General features: G+C 51.3%; 6 protein-coding genes across 6 annotated transcripts; 4 read left to right on the top strand and 2 right to left on the bottom strand.

Moving 5' to 3' along the window:
* Positions 1–852: 852 nt before the first annotated feature.
* On the bottom strand, positions 853–1,662 carry UREG_06125 (uncharacterized protein; the record flags this gene model as incomplete). The annotated part of the gene is made up of 1 exon (XM_002583112.1): positions 853–1,662. One exon carries the CDS (start codon positions 1,660–1,662, stop codon positions 853–855), a length of 810 nt encoding a protein of 269 aa, XP_002583158.1.
* Positions 1,663–2,112: 450 nt separating this feature from the next.
* UREG_06124 (mitochondrial protein import receptor) lies at positions 2,113–4,184 on the top strand (the record flags this gene model as incomplete). The annotated part of the gene is made up of 4 exons (XM_002583111.1): positions 2,113–2,443; positions 2,502–2,575; positions 2,631–3,876; positions 3,937–4,184. 4 exons carry the CDS (start codon positions 2,113–2,115, stop codon positions 4,182–4,184), a joined length of 1,899 nt encoding a protein of 632 aa, XP_002583157.1.
* A 785-nt stretch (positions 4,185–4,969) lies between these two features.
* Positions 4,970–6,270, top strand: UREG_06123 (uncharacterized protein; the record flags this gene model as incomplete). Its single annotated transcript, XM_002583110.1, has 6 exons — positions 4,970–5,070; positions 5,123–5,333; positions 5,426–5,800; positions 5,853–5,971; positions 6,027–6,090; positions 6,151–6,270. 6 exons carry the CDS (start codon positions 4,970–4,972, stop codon positions 6,268–6,270), a joined length of 990 nt encoding a protein of 329 aa, XP_002583156.1.
* Positions 6,271–6,720: 450 nt separating this feature from the next.
* Positions 6,721–7,180, top strand: UREG_06122 (uncharacterized protein; the record flags this gene model as incomplete). Its single annotated transcript, XM_002583109.1, has 2 exons — positions 6,721–6,827; positions 6,889–7,180. The coding sequence occupies 2 exons, from the start codon at positions 6,721–6,723 to the stop codon at positions 7,178–7,180; spliced, it is 399 nt and encodes a 132-aa protein (XP_002583155.1).
* A 391-nt stretch (positions 7,181–7,571) lies between these two features.
* Positions 7,572–9,131, bottom strand: UREG_06121 (hexokinase; the record flags this gene model as incomplete). The annotated part of the gene is made up of 4 exons (XM_002583108.1): positions 7,572–8,393; positions 8,444–8,872; positions 8,940–8,965; positions 9,023–9,131. The coding sequence occupies 4 exons, from the start codon at positions 9,129–9,131 to the stop codon at positions 7,572–7,574; spliced, it is 1,386 nt and encodes a 461-aa protein (XP_002583154.1).
* Positions 9,132–10,884: 1,753 nt separating this feature from the next.
* On the top strand, positions 10,885–12,715 carry UREG_06120 (uncharacterized protein; the record flags this gene model as incomplete). The annotated part of the gene is made up of 3 exons (XM_002583107.1): positions 10,885–11,005; positions 11,073–11,133; positions 11,206–12,715. The coding sequence occupies 3 exons, from the start codon at positions 10,885–10,887 to the stop codon at positions 12,713–12,715; spliced, it is 1,692 nt and encodes a 563-aa protein (XP_002583153.1).
* Positions 12,716–15,924: the final 3,209 nt, after the last annotated feature.

The following is a 15,924-nucleotide window of genomic DNA, read 5'->3' as shown; positions in this document are numbered from 1 at the left end:
TTCATACTCCACCGGGCGAATTTCACTTCCCGCCACCCGAGAAACCGCTCAGAATCGATATTGCAGGCCCTCCAAGCTCCATAAAAAGACTTCTTCCGGATATCACATGGCAGCTGCATGAGGACCACATAGGAGCCATACATCCGGCAGGCCCAGCGCTGGCAAAACTGGCCTATCAGAAAATATTTGGACGTGACGTTTGCCCAGAAACCCCGAATGATTTGGTAGTGCGGTATGAGTACTTGAGCTGGGTGGGAGAATCCCGTCCCTGGACGTGAGTCGACATCAAATTTCCATTAGGAGATGCAAACTCGAGTTTACTCTCGATTTCGCAGCTGACAGCTTCCCATTCGTACTAGAGAGATTGACTAATACGGGGTAACTTTCGACCATCTTGTCCCAGCCGACGAAACCGACCCAGAGGTCCTGCAAATCAATCTATTCGAGCCCGAAATGGATGATGGTGTTCTCATATATAAGGGACTGCTCTTTGCGGTGGATCCTGTCGAGTTCGTAGGGAAAAAAGAGTTGGCTGTGCCGAGGTGCTGCCAAACACGAAGGGGGACGACGGATCGTGCGCGGGTAAATTTCTGTGTAAATGACAGACCCCAGTATATGAAAGGAACGGAGCACTAAGCCGTCGGAAAGGGTTGGTGCAAGAGCCCGGATAAGCCTCGCGAGCAGCTTGACTTCGAGTCCTAGCATTTCCAAATGTGCAATACTGACAGGCTGGTCCAGTTCATAAACTGGTCCTTTTTAAAACGCTTAGCCATGTTGAACATTAGCTACCAGTCGCATTGATATGTTTCGACGATGTTGTGGCTCTTTCTTGATGATGGATGCCAGTCCGAATTATGCGTCAATCTGTAGCACGGCAGGAAAGAACCCCCGCACACCGTTGCTCAACCAGACCTCTTCACCGTCCACCAGATCGTCCACTCCCACCACCTCCTCCACGCAGAGACCGGTCGCGAGGCTAAACCGGCGGGTAGTTCCCGCGTTCCCTCCGCTGGACAACGGCGGCGTTACCCATACCTCCTCTAGGTCTTCGCTACCGGGCCGTCTCCGGCTTCGTTTGAAGTACGGCGTTGTAATGCTCCCTTCCATCACTTCCCCTGACACGCTGTATATCAGCACTTCGACTGCTTCCTGGCTTGAGCGAATCCCCGCTCTAGCCCTCGACGCATCATATGCGCCACGCCTGGTGGTTTTATGGCGTGTGAATAGGGAAGGTGTGGTGGGTTGAGAATCCAGCCGGAGGACCCAACGCGGGGAAAACCGTGCTTGGTCGGAGGACGAGAACGGGTGAGATGCCTCGCCCAAGGTAGGGAGGAGGAGGAGATTCGAGGGAGACGGCGCCAGTGACGTGAACTCGGACTTGATCTCCCCCGTCTCGTCCATCAAAAGCCGGATGCGCCATGGCTGGGACGGCGATGGGATTTCGCGGTCTAAAATGCCTAAAAGATGATCATGTCCACGCTCCTGGAGACGAGAAACCGCAAGGGTCCATTGAAAGTCAGTGGCAGCAGCTAGCAAACGATCGTAATGGTAAGGGAAAAGGTAATAGGCGGCATTGTGCGAAGAGGAGGCATTGGGCAAAGCGGGATCAAAACGCAGGGAGGAAATGATCTGAAAGGCCGCTTCAGAGCAGCTCTGAGACATCTTGGGTCGATGTCAGGCCCAAAACCTTTTCAATTATTGCTCTTCTTTTCTTTTGTAGCCCATGTTTGCTGCTCCCAAATGGTTTTACAAGTTGCTTGATCCTGAGTGTCCGCGGATTATGTAATCCGCGCGTAGCAATTTTCTATCTGGAAGCAAAAACAGCTTCCGACGAACTTCAGATTCAACTTGGATGCCAATGCACCAGGCGGAGCGGACTGTCCCACCTTTCCATCACTCAATTTCCTGTTGAACCATTTTTGGGGCTCTCCCTATATATCGTTTCTGTTTCCCCACTCTTGCCGGAGCCGTTTCTATTCCCTGTGCTTTGAGCCTCGAGTTTGGCGCCGAGCATCTAATCCGCAGCCCCCATCACCAGCAACTTTCGCCCTTCAACCCTCAATTGACGCCCATTTCCTTCAGTCGTCAAGCTCCCTGCTTCTCGCATTAGCCATGTCTTCAAGCACGCCTTCCCAACCGACTATCGTCCCGGTTCCGGCGGGGAACGCAACCATCGTCACCGCGCCTGTTCCATCATCGCCCTCTTCTCTTTGGGACCGGGTGTCCAAATGGGCATCCGAACATAAAGCTTTAGTGTATACAATTGCCGGTGTTGCCGTCGTTGTAACAAGCGCCGGAGTCGTATATTACTTATCAGATTCTGGACGAGTGCAAGCTACGGTTCAGCCCGGAGAAAAGAAGAAGAGTAAAAAGGAACGAAGACGAGAGAAGAAGAAGGCAGAGGAAGAGAAAAAGTTAGAAGCTTCAAAGTCTTCAGAGCCACGTATGTTTTCTAGGACCTTTTAACAATAGGGCAACTGTCTGTTAACAGGGGTATGCAGAGGCGAAACAGGCGGAGGAGCCAGAAGAGCTTCCAGAAGTCGATGAGACGACGGTTCAAGCTTTGGATGCAGAGGTACAATCTGCCAAATAGATTTGCGGGGTTTTGTTCTAATTTGAAATCTCTCCAGACTCGCGCGTTGTATGCCGGGAAATTGAAGGCTGCTGGAAATAAAGCCTTTGGCTCAAAAGATTACAACAAAGCGATTGAACTCTACGGCAAAGCTATATTGTGCAAGCCTGACCCCGTATATTACTCCAACCGGGCTGCCTGCTATAACGCGCTCAGCGAATGGGAAAAAGTAGTGGAAGACACTACGGCTGCTATTGCAATGGATGATGAATACGTCAAGGCGATGAACCGGAGAGCGAACGCCTATGAGAAACTTGAAAAGTATGGAGATGCACTCCTAGATTACACGGCCAGCTGTATCATCGACGGCTTCGCCAAGGACGCAAGCAAACAAGCAGTGGAACGATTGCTCAAAAAGCTTGCAGAGCAAAAGGCGCGTGTCATCATGGAAGGCAAAGGGAAGAAGCTTCCCAGTGCTACCTTTGTTTCCAACTATCTCCAAAGCTTCCGCCCTAAGCCAGTCCCGGAGGGCCTGAATGATGATGCAGAGTTACAGGAAGAGAGCGGCAAAGGCCAACTCCGAAAGGGACTGCAAGGGATCGGTAAACATACCGGTGATGGATACGAAGAGGCAGCACGATCGTTCGAAAAAGCACTGGAATTGGGTGACTTGGAAGCCTTTGAGGCTCTTGCGCTGAATATGCGCGCCACTTTTACGTATCTCGCGGGCGATGCTGACAGTGCTCTGAACGACCTGAACAAGAGCATTGAACTTGACCCATCCTTGGTACAGAGCTACATCAAGCGAGCCAGTTTACATCTGGAGATGGGGAACCGAGAAGCCGCAGCAGACAATTTTGATTTGGCGTTGGCCCAAAACAAGGATGACCCTGATATCTATTACCACCGTGCTCAGCTGCATTTTATCCTCGGTGAACTAGCCGAAGCCGCCAAAGACTACCAGAAATCGATAGATCTGGACCGAGATTTCATATACTCACACATTCAGCTTGGTGTGGCACAATACAAGATGGGTTCGGTCGCCTCCGCCATGGCTACATTCCGGCGAACCCTTAAGAACTTTGAAGATGTCGCGGACGTCTACAATTATTACGGAGAATTGCTTCTTGACCAACAAAAGTTCGAAGAGGCCATCGAGAAGTTCGACCGGGCTGTGGAATTGGAAAAGAGTCACAAACCATGGGGCATTAATGTGCTCCCTCTTATCAACAAAGCTCTCGCTCTATTCCAATGGAAACATGACTTCCAAGAAGCGGAAAATCTCTGCCAGAAGGCACTTATCAGTAAGCACATCTCATCCCGTATTCTTTGGAGCTCATGGCATACTAACGTATTGACCTCAGTCGACCCCGAATGCGACATCGCGGTTGCCACCCTCGCCCAGCTGCTGCTCCAACAAGGCAAAGTCTCTGAAGCACTCAAATATTTTGAACGAGCGGCCGAACTAGCCCGAACCGAAGCAGAAGTGGTCAACGCTATTTCGTACGCAGAAGCCACCCGTGCGCAGCTCGATGTCCAGGATCGATACCCCAAGCTGGCGGCTCGATTGGCACAGATGGGCGGTGCTGGTGGACTAGGCGGAGTCTTCTAAAACACAACTCAAGTGAGTGCCTTGATTTAAAAAAGGAAAACGGACGGGCTGCCCACTATCCTCGCAAATCAACTTGCGCCTTGCCACTTGTATTTTAATAAATGTCGGTATTATTTACTCAATTCCTGCGTCTCACTTCCTGTCGGCCCGGGCCGCTCTGATGATTCCATTCTGCCCACGGCATCGTTGCGGACTCCCACCAACAGCTTACTCATTTTGCATGGATGTAAAGTGTGGGTTCGGCCTTGGCTTTTTTTTTGCTCATCTTGTTATTTGAATCATTGTACTTTTATCTTGTCTGCTTTGTCGTCTATTGATGCTGTCTATTTAATATGTTGTCTTCATTTTGAATATGGTTTGCTAGGGTTGCCTATTTGCAAAAGCTTGGGGGCCAGGGGAATGAATATCCAGGAGGTGGTTATGTATACAAATGAATCTTAATTGAAAGACTCTTCTCTCACTGAAGCTTGCTCCGAGATAAGGATGTAGTTAAAATACAAAGTTGTTTAGTATACGGAGTACTCCGGCACATTGGAGGGTAGCAGTACGCCAGCTTTGACTTGAAAGGCATAAAAACATGGCCATCGTTAAACTTGATCAACAATAAGTGACATCATCTTAAACAGGGTGTTGGAGGCCTCTCACTCTGTTACTTTGGCATAAATAAAGGGTCTGGAAATGTGAATTGGAACATGCGAGAGTATGTTGGTCAAACTTCTATATTACACTCTGGCTTGGTATTGGAGATCACACAGTACTCAATCATTGACACCCAACCCATTAACATGCAAGCGGTCCTAGGAAAGGTTGGCGTCGGTCCATCCAAAGTGCTGCACGATCTCAGCGGAAAAACCGCGCTTGTCACGGGAGGAGCACAAGGAATCGGGTGCGAAAAGGCTACCCAAATCGGGAAACCCGTATCTAATGCTGCATCACAGATATGAGGTTGCCAAAGCATTCTCGAGCGTCAATGCTCGAGTCATCATGGTCAACCGCAAAGAGGAGCAGGGCACAGCGGCAGTGAAGGCGATCAAGGATGAAATGGGTGCCGGGGCAAATGTGGAGTGGGTGCACTGCGATTTTGGGAATCTCAAAGAGGTTCAGAGTGTTTTCACCAAGATCCGTGAAAAGGAGGACAAATTGGACCTGGTTAGTGCCCTCGAAATGCAGAGTCGGTGTTCCAGATATTGTATATGCGTGGTGTGGGAGACAGCATGGCTCACAGGACCGGATGCATACAGCTGGTGATGGCAGCGGGAATCGGGGCGAATAAATTTGCCCTGACGGAGGACGGCTTGGACCGCCTTTTCGAGGTCAACTGGCTCGGGCAATACTACGCGACGAACATCCTCTATCCGCTGATCCGCAAGACCTCGATGATGCCCGCCGCTTCTCCGCCGCGGATTATGATGCTGACATCAGAACTGTACCGAACGGCACCGTCGAATATTCGGTTCGAATCGATCGACGAGATCAACGACGAGAAGCTGGGGCCCAACGAGCTGTACGCAAGGTCAAAGCTTGCCGTGATTCTCGGCATCAAGTATGGGCTGTTTGAACGTGTGATTAAGAAGAATGGGGATAACGTCTTTGCAATGGCAATCTACCCGGGAACAGTGGGTTTTTGAGGGCCTTGGGAAGGCCATCTCATGGCTAACGCGGCAACAGGTAAAAACCGAGATGCAAAAGCAATGGAAAGAGGCATATCCCGGCGTAACGGGAAAGCTTCTGCAGCTGGCTGCGGGAGCAATCAGTCGCTCCCCGGAGCAGGGGGCGTTTAGCACGCTGTAAGTCGGGCTCCAACAAGGAAGGGAAAGCGAGCTGATTAGATCTCGATTCCAGATATGCGGCAACTAGCCCTGAGATAGAAGAGAAGCAATGGAACGGCGCCTATATCCTCGAGCCGGTAGGTCTCCCGTTGCAAGTATGCAGGGTGCTTTCGTTGCTCTGACCATGGCGGTAACAGGGACAATTGGGCAAGGAGAACTCGCAAGTGAACCCGGAACTGGGGGCCAATCTTTGGGATCTCAGCCAGAAGATCATCAAGCAAAAGGTTGGCGAGAATGCGTTTGTCGAGTGGAAGTGAAGGGTGGACTCTATCGTAGTAGTTAGTGATTATTATATTGATATGGCATTTCTTCTTATTATTGATGCTGTCCCATGGAAGCTGTGAACTCAATGCAGCAACAATCGCCCACTAGTTAGCGCTGCTGGAATCTTGATTTTCCAAAGCCAAAGCCTGCCACTGCGGATTATTACTCAACATTGATGTCCTGAATCTGGCTGGACGCCGTGCTTGTTCTCCGGCCTGAACCGCGAGAAGGGCAGTCGACGTCATGCATGCACTGTCGCCACGACCAAGCGGGAGCGACAGTACATTCCTCTGCAGACCAGGGAACAAGCGCGGCGTACTGGCTAGTTATATATGTTGCAACGAGTCAAATCTACTGCTGCAGACAATACTCATTCGGCCTCTGCTAAACCTCCTCTCAGCATTGACTGTTACCAGCAAAGAACCCGAACTCGCCGCCAAAACATGTCGACCTCTCGCCGCCCCACGAACCCACGCGGGCCCAAGCCCAATGTCACCTTCACGGGACTGTGCATGTACGGCGTTGGAGCTGGCCTCTTGGGCGTCGCAGCGTATGCCGCCCTTCTTGCTCCCCCCTCCGCAGGAATAGAATGCTAACCCTGTGAATTGCAGCATGACCGTCGGCGAAAAGGTCGAACAGTACTTTACGGGCCGGCCCAGCTCCCTTGTCCCTGGGCGCGCCCTCGAAGGCCTCCTCAACCTTGCTCCTCGCACGGATAACCAGATGTTTTCTCTCAATGTCATGATGAACTACGCCGAGGGGGCTGTGGCGGGGGTGGCTCGCGCCGTGATGAGCTTCAACGGCATTCGGGGACCCATTGCGGACTTTTTGTTCGTGGGCGTGAGAATGTTGATTGATCAGTCTCTAGAAGTCTGGAGTGGAGTGGGCTCCTGGCCCTGGTGAGTGCTATTTCCGTCCCCTGGAGCCAGGATTTCGATACTAATCTGTGGACAAAGGAATTGGCCTGCGAATGAGCAAATGTTCGAATTGCTGCACAAGACCGTCTACGCCCTGTTCACGGGGTACATGGTGGACTGTTGGCTATATTGAAAGTTCAGGTTCTCCCTGCTGTACCTGATTATTACGGCACTGTGAGGTCTGTTTTATGTGTATCACCTCCTTCTACTTTGGTTGAGTGACGGCGTTACGAAATTTGATTTGGCTACCGTATTAGGATCATTTAATTCAGTTAGCTATCACGGTATCCATCCATAGGCATTGATGTATCACCAAGACACGGTACGATCACAAATCATAGATGTACGGAGTATTAGAGCCAGTGGGAACCCGGCGTTCATGCCTGGGCAGCAGCAATTGCCGCCGCAATGGCTGCTCCTTCACTCGAACCGTCCTTCACAAAATGCATTCTAATAGGGGTGTCTCCCGTTCCCTTCTCCCCGGCTTGTCTTGATTTCGCATCCCAGTCGAGGATTTCCCCCAGTGCCTTCATCGTCCGTCCCCTGAGCACGTCGTTCTTCAGCATTACCGAGCCATCCACGCCAATTACGCAAGAACTGAGACCTTTCTTCTTACATATGGCTGCTAGTCCGCATGCGCAGAGCCGCGCTGCCCGAGCATTAATCAGATCGGCCAGTTTCTGGCACAGGTCCATTTCGTGCTTTTCGAGCGATATCTGAAGTACGGATTGTAAAGAAGAGGAACCGTTGCCGTCGACCTCGGAGAGGTGGAGACAGTCGAGAGCGTATGGTTGTGATAGAGCGGGCACTTGCTTACCGACGAAGAGCTGGTTGCGGGTGTGTAGGTCGAGGATGGCATGGCGGAAGATTTCGCCCAAATACAGCCCCGATGTCATCTTCTCGTAGGTCTGTTGGCCCGGGCGTGGCGACTCCTTGTCAATGAGTTTATCATACTTTGTTCGCGGGAGGACGCAATGCTCGTTGTCAAAGGCACCGTATTCACAGTTTATGATCATGGGGCTGTCCGGGGCCAAATTTCGGTGCTGAAGCTTGGGGATATTGTTGCAGGTCTCGACATAAGCGGAGTTGCACCCGGTGCCGAGAATCGCCCCGATCTGGGTATCTGGGTCTGCATACGCGGACGCAAGGAGGGTTCCCGCTGTATCGTTGATGAGTACCGACACTTTGACGGGCACGTTCTTTCAACAGATTAGCCTCGACGAGACAGAATGGATGGCTGCCTAGTTACTTTACGCCGCAACGCTTCTTCGAGCTGCGACACCACGTTTTGGCCCTCGACCCCTTTCACATCGAAGCCCTTGGTCCATCTCTGAAGCACACCATGGTTTATCGAATCCTGCGTGACGGGGTACGAGAACGTGAACGCCAACCGTAACGTATCGTCCTGGTGCTCCCCGTCGTTCTGACACTTCGCTAGCATCCCCTCCTTGTCGACAACGGCTTCTACACACTCTGCAAGGTAGTCCCAAAGCTCGTTGGCTGTGGCGGTCTTTATGTGCTTGGGGATGAAGAACTCTCTTTGTTTATTTTCCACCTGGCCTTTCTGTTTCAATGTGACCTGGCAGACGCGCGCCTTTGAACCCCCCATGTCGAGTGTGAGATATGTGCCTTGCTCGTAGCCGGTGGGCTTGTTCATCAGCCATGTTGGGTTCATCGGCTAGCAATGTAGTGTGTTAGCTATTAGTTTCTAGAAATCGAAACTATGGTGCAGGATTGGCACTCACTATGTTACCGCCGTCGACGCTCAGCCCTAATGTCACCGTCAGCTTTGACGCCAGCTCGGTTCAGCTGCCATGGCTTTGGGTACCCTTTGTGAGCTCCTTGGTAAAGTGCTCTGTGATTTCCTTGAGCTTTTCCGTGCTGATATCAAACATATGCTCAAGTTCACGAGCCTCGGGCTCAAGATCTCTCGACATTTTTGAGCTCACGGTGCCAAACATTCCAACCGTCTCAGCTTGAATCAACTAGTTGAGATGAACTCACAACAGGCATGCCTCTGTAGTATTACCACGGTATTGATCCCAGATTCAACATTGGCAGCATTTATTTGACTGCTGGAGAGCTGCCAGGTGACGTCATTGGCTGGCTCCCTGGTGCAGAATCACTTTTTGTCCGAATATCGTGAATAGTTCTTATCATGAACAGGGTCAATTAGGTGAAGATGCTACTGGGCATGGTGCCCTCCATTCCGGTCAGAATTCCAGCCTGTGCTGCGTTGGGCATTGGGATCTTAGAAGAGGATAACTACTAGTTAGTTGATGCTTTGTTTGAGCACTGTTTTGAGCTCCAGGTTGCTTTGTCTCTCCCATGGTTGGGTTGCATTCACAAATGCAGGCCATGGACCCTTTTCTTCCGGTCTGAACAGTGGCTATCTGTCCTGTTCCAACACGGACCGCCAGCTCAGAGATATCTTGATCTCGGTGGGCTAGACCGACGGCAAAAGTTTCAGCCTGGAGACTGCGGCCTGATGTCATCAATGACACCGATCACTCGATATCAATCACTCCATCGCTGTTTCAAGAGAGCCTCCCCAACACGACGGTCGATTGTAGTTGTGTTCTCCTTGGTCCGAGCAGCGCCTTTCCACGGAGCTGCCGTTGGGGCTCTCTGCTGTTTGCGGCTGATGCCGGCAGCTCGGCCAGCGCAAGCCGGACAGATCCGTGCAGCACAGCGATACTGGGGACAATGATGCTTGGAGCAAGCGGACAAATCTATAAATTCCGGTGCTGCAGCATGCGGTTTCGGGTGCCTCGTGAGTTCCAGCAGTAACTTTGTAGCCACCATCACTATTATATAACTAGTTAGTCCAACCACTCTGGACGCTGTATATACATCGTGACCTCCTTAACTAGTTACCCCGCCCTCCAACATCCAGCCCTCGAGTCACCGCCATCATCCATCCATTTTGTGCTGCATCTTCCAACAGCACACTCGCCGTCTTCCACTCTCCCAATCTCCCTCTCTTTGTCCAGCGTGACGGCTCGCACACCTGAACCCCGAGCCGCCCTTCGTCGCAGAACACGGCCCGCCAGCAAGAACTGTCCACGTGGATGTCAGCCCAGGCTGCCGAGGGGTTATCAGTACGCCCTGCTCTCCCTCGTCTCTTTCGATCTTGCACCGCCTGGTGACTGACCGTCTTCGCATGGAAACAGCTCCCAATCAAACGGTCGATCCTGCTGATATACCGACAGCTGCCATCCCTCGATTTGGGCTCTCACGCAGCCAGACGACCCGTGCTGGATTCGACTCCGATTTCCGGGCTGTATACCGGTTGGAACTCCAGCCATGGGGGGTAGTCAATGTATACAAACACCCGTCCGACCCCGTATAGCTGTCTGATGTACTGATGACATCTCCCTGCCAGTAACCCTGACCATCCGCCGTCTCAACGGCACGGAGCCCTTTGCGGATCGAGTCGTCACCTTGAACTCCTCCACCAACCGAATTACCCTCGGCCGCTCTTCCAAAGCCCTGGAAAAGAACCTCATCCCAGGAACTCAAAACCTTTGGTTCGACAATCCTGTCCTTTCCCGTAACCACGCGGATTTCCTTATTCTCGCCACAAAGGAGGTATCGTTCATCCCATCCCCTGCCTTTCTACTCTTTCTACGCTTCGTTGGCCCGTTGCTTATCTTCCCCCCCTTTTTGCTTTTCTAGGAGGCATACTTGATGGACACAAAGTCGATGCACGGAACGTGGGTGAATGGCATCAAACTGACGAGCGGAAGGCGATTAATCTTGGAGGATGGAGACTTGGTCACATTTGGAACCAAGGTTGCTCGAGGCAGTGGTACGTCAGGCTATCCATGGTTTCCAGTGGCTGCTATTTAACTACATACTAACCGTACCGCTTGAAGATGCATACGAACCCCTGACAGTCCGCCTAGGTCTTTCATGGCAGAAAGCAGATAGTTTACCGTGGGTCGATCAGTTGTGGTGTCTCGAGTTTACATGTGTTTCTCGCCTGTACTAACTTTCACCTGCTTACAGGATGAATATCCCAGAGAAGGAATCTGAGCGCCGTTCGACCAATACGTTTGTTGTGCCTGACGATGACGACGAGGGGAGCGACGGGGACTTTGAAATTGAAGTCGAGGGTGACTACCATACAGAAATTGACGATCCAAAATGTGATTCTCCAGATGTTACATCTGTTGCTCCTTCGCCTAATTCGTGCGTCGGCGGGCAAGTTGTCGATTCTCCAATAACCCTTCCTACCACTCATATGGAAAACAGTTCGAAACGAGACGACTCCCCCCTCTTCGTTCAGGACGATGATGGTGATGACAGCGGGAATCCCGGTCCAGTCGTAGAAGGTAGCAATGTGCTAGATATTTCAGATCCTGGTTTCTACGTGGAGATCGATGATTCGACATCTGATGAATCGGAAGATTCTGGGATCGAGTCGTTAGAAGATCAACGGGATGTACTGCCAGATCGATTTCACAGCCGCGAAGCCCCGTTCACTGAGACGGGCGACAGTACTAGCGCCACGGCTGCGGACGTTTTGAGGCGGATGGGTCAGACTGCCCTCCCATCTACCCCGGAATCAATGCATCGTGATGAGAAGCCAACCTTGCCGGATTATGGAAAGCCTTTGAATATGTCAACAAACGCAGAAGCCGAACGGCCACGTCTCCAATCAGAGCGCAACTCGAAGCAACCACTCCGGGCGCCACCTTACTCACCTGAGCAAATCCGGGCTAATAACGACGTTGCGGCCTATTTAGAGAGAGTAACCATGGGTTGCGGTACTGCATCGCTGCTCAGAAACAGGCATCAAGCGTTACATGGTTCCCTTGCTTGGCCCACGTTTCCTCAGCGGCCTGAGCTATCAGCCTCCCCATATATGGAGGGACCCTTTGCTGGAAGCGGCGCGCCATACGTCCCGATGAATACCTCCCACAACCGCACTGGTTTCGGACGTGAATTGCCTCTGCCCCCATTTGAGTCACGCGGTATGGAAGCACTTCAGGGCAATTACGAGGGAGCGAATGAGACTAGCGCACAAGCCTCAGGACGCTACCCGTACGCAGACTGGTGTAATCTCGATCCCAAGGAAATTGCACCTGGATCAAATGGAGAGAAGATTTCGGCACGCGGCAATGACGTACAGGATTTATGTGATCAACCGGGCCCAGGAAAAAAGAAGTCGTTGAAAAGGAAACTCGACGAGACAGATCTTTCCCAAGGCCAAGAAGCGGATGCTAGCAATAGCAGTGAAGTGTTGCCCGATGCCCAACCCCACGAGAGTTCGCAGAAATCGGTACAATTCGAGTCACTCATAACTGAAATGCCCATGGAGGAAGACGGGTCAAAAACCGCCCCAGGTACAGCTGATAATGAGAGGCCCAAGAAACTAGCGAAAATGGCCAACGAACGTCCTTCGCGAATGCAGATTGTTGCGCGATATGCAGCAACAGCTGCCGCAGGTGCAGTGGTGGGAGGTGTTGGAGCTATCATGGCCCTGGCGTCTCTCCCTGCTGACTTCTTCAATTGACAATGCGATATTCATCTTCTTCATGGGGTGCTTGGTATTAGGGATAACGGCTTTTAATGCCTTGGCATCATTTCGATTTTCCTTGTGAAACGGCGTGTGGATGAATGGACCATTGTGTGCGGAGTTTGGAGTTCAACTATTAACCAGTTTGTTAACTAGCTACTAAATATGCAATCATTCATTGATCTGCTTTTGCCTGTACAAGTTCATCCCCATCCCTGGCTGTGAGAGATATATGGAGTGATGCAAAGGGAACTACAGAGGGCTTTGTAACCATGTAGCCATCATTGCTTGGAGCCTGAATGGCACTGATGGCATCTGGATAGCCAATATCCAAGAGTGCTGTGGCGGTTCCCCAGGACATATATGTTCTATGTCCAGTGTAGATGGATCACCGCCCGTCACAACGGCGATATCGAGGTTACACGCTCGTTGCCGGGATCTCGGAACGCGGCCGTCTTCTGACGTGCACAGCCAGGCGGTCAGCCTGGTATCTCCTCTGTGATGGTGCGGTTCCCCTCCATCGATTCCGGATCCAATAGTCGGCTGATTCACTGACTGAGCTCCAGAGTAACTGGTTATCTAGTTAGTTAGCTTGTTGACAGTCGGGGGAAACTCGGGGTGCATCCAGCAACGGCGTCTGCGAGCGAGCTGGCAGCATCCAGCCCGCAGTTCTCGTTTCCCTTCCATTGCCGCCTCTTCCCATCAGTCGAAGCGTCGAACAGGCATCCGGCGGTATGTATAGCTACTTCCAGCCGCCTTTCTTTGGGGTCCTGCTAACTTTTATTGGAGACACGGGCATAGTTCATCAATCTGCTTCCTTGATCAACAGCTCTTCTCACAGGCAGCATTCGACTCTACCACTTATGAACCTGTCAACGTCAACCAGGTACATACAGTACAGAAGATGGCACTTGATACTCCATCTCCACCAGCCGCATTGACCCCGTTAACTGGTTTATCACGAGCAGTCATGCATCAATGTCAGTGGCGTTTCTCGCCGATCTTCAGCCTGGCGGGAAAAGCAGCACGCATAACTAGTTAACCAATGCTGATAACTATGACTACGGACGAGCCGAGTATGTAATACCAAATACGACCATTCATCACATCGCTCATTAACCGTCAACGGGTGCGGTGTATCTCTCCCTGACGCCGATAGTAACTAGTTAGCCTGACGGCCTGACGATGGCCGGCTTCTCGGATACCCGCAGGCACGATCCCAACGCACCGGCTTAAAGGCGCGAATAATCCTGCACCGGAACCTATTTGGATGCACCTGCAGGACGCCTTTTGAACGTGGTTCCCATTGACTGGTGATCCGGGGCACAGCCAACGGCCAATTGAAGAGGCGTCCGATGGGCCGGCTTTTGAAAGAGCGGGCGAACGGTGTTGGCGTTTCTTTCTTTCTCTCTCGCCCATCGCTTGAGATCGCTTGACGGGCTTTGACTTGAGCTGCGAACAGCTGTCAATCATGCCAGATCGGGTTTCTCCCGTTGGACAGTTTGAATGCAACCGAATTCCTCTTCTTGTTTGGGCGAGAAATTCTGCTCACTCATCAGATTTGCCGAATCCATCCCAATGGCACCGGACACGAACACGCAATATCCGATTTGATACATATCTGCAGAGCACGCTTTTAGGCAATCTCGAGTTCTCTCCCATTGGCACTCATGTCCACTTCCACACGTGAAGAACCTGCTCCGTCGCAGTATAACTATGACTCCCTGAAAGCGCAGCAAGGGTTTCGCCCCGGGGCACGGAGTCCGTGTTGAAATACCGGAGAGGTTCCTCGCGATGGAGATACATGAGGCCTCCCGGTGGCATTCCCGAGCGATAAACTATTGTATCGTCTCTCAAAGATTTGCGTCTCAAGAGCCCTTCTTAGGTTGAGGGTAAAGATTGGCCACCGACGTTTCGGAAGCCCTTAACTAAAGATTAGATCTGGCTCTATAATTCCGTTTTGCGCCGTCGTGGACGCCCTCAAATGAGCAGCCGTTCATTGCGACTCGATTCTTTCCTATAGAAGCTGGTCTTCGCATTCGGGATTCTCATCACATCGCGGAATCCAAGCGGGATATTGACCGACGATCTCGGTTGTCCTGACAGTCTCTGCCTCGGCGGCCGCCACAATTCGAACTGAGCTGAGGCATTGCAATGTCTATTTTCTGTTGTGTCGTACAGGAAGAGGAACTTCCGGTACTTTTTTGGCGGTGAGGATCGGGCTCAGGGTTGATCTTGCTCTCGAGCAAGAGTATAACTGGCTCCCATCTAGCTGGAATCAAGTCAGGGACTATATTGGCTTCCAGCACGGATAACAAACTAGTTATAACTACCAGATGTTCTTCCGGTTCTCCCGAGTTAACTAAGCGGGAATCCCGACTGACTCTGTCAGTCCACTCATCTGGACGTCATACTACCATGCTTTGTTTTTCTTTGTTTCCTCTAAAGCCAGATGAGAAAAGAAAGAATAATTTTCTTTTTGATGTCATTTCGGTACTCGTACCAGATGGCCACGTGCCATCACTATCTTCTCTCCATATCGATGATGCCAATGGCTGGCTGGTGCTACCATGGCCCATGAGAATACGGTTGATATTGATCTACCTCTTCGCTTATTGAAAAGCATTCGATGATGCTCTTGTCCAATCTCATCCCCTTTGTTCCAACTTGTGATTCAAGCCTCGAATGCCATTCCTGCTTGGCTAAGGGTTTCCGCTGACCGCTTCTGCTCCTTCGCCCTCGCGTCATCATTGGGAAGATACGAGGTTGAAGAGTGGGATGAGTTGCTGCAGAGTTTGCTCCTCCTGCTGGAACGGGATCTCAAGTGAAATCCGTTTCATCCGCCTTATAGCACTCTGCAGCGGGATACTATCGTTTAACATTGCATCGTATCTGGTGTATCTTCATGTTCAAGTGACACGACATCCCTTCGAATCGAATATTGGCTCGCTTTTCATCAGAATTTCGAGACCTGAGCCATGGCCTGTAAGTCGTTTTGCCGTATTATGGCGTAGAACGATTATAAATCCCCTGGTTTCCCTCTTCGAATTTCGCTCGGGAGAGAGTTTCCTCCTTAGATTAAAGATCTTAATCTTATGCCTCGCTTCGCGATCTAGGAAAAAAGTGTTTGGAAGATATCAAACAAGCTCCTCTTTTTCCGTTATCATACAAGCTTTAGAACCTCTCCGTGTTTGTCCCCTACAGAC

The sequence above is a fragment of the Uncinocarpus reesii genome, genomic scaffold (genome assembly GCF_000003515.1).
Source record: "Uncinocarpus reesii 1704 scaffold_4 genomic scaffold, whole genome shotgun sequence".
NCBI lineage: Eukaryota > Fungi > Ascomycota > Eurotiomycetes > Onygenales > Onygenaceae > Uncinocarpus > Uncinocarpus reesii.
Note: the sequence above shows the minus strand (reverse complement) of the source record. Positions and strands in the feature narration are given on the sequence as shown.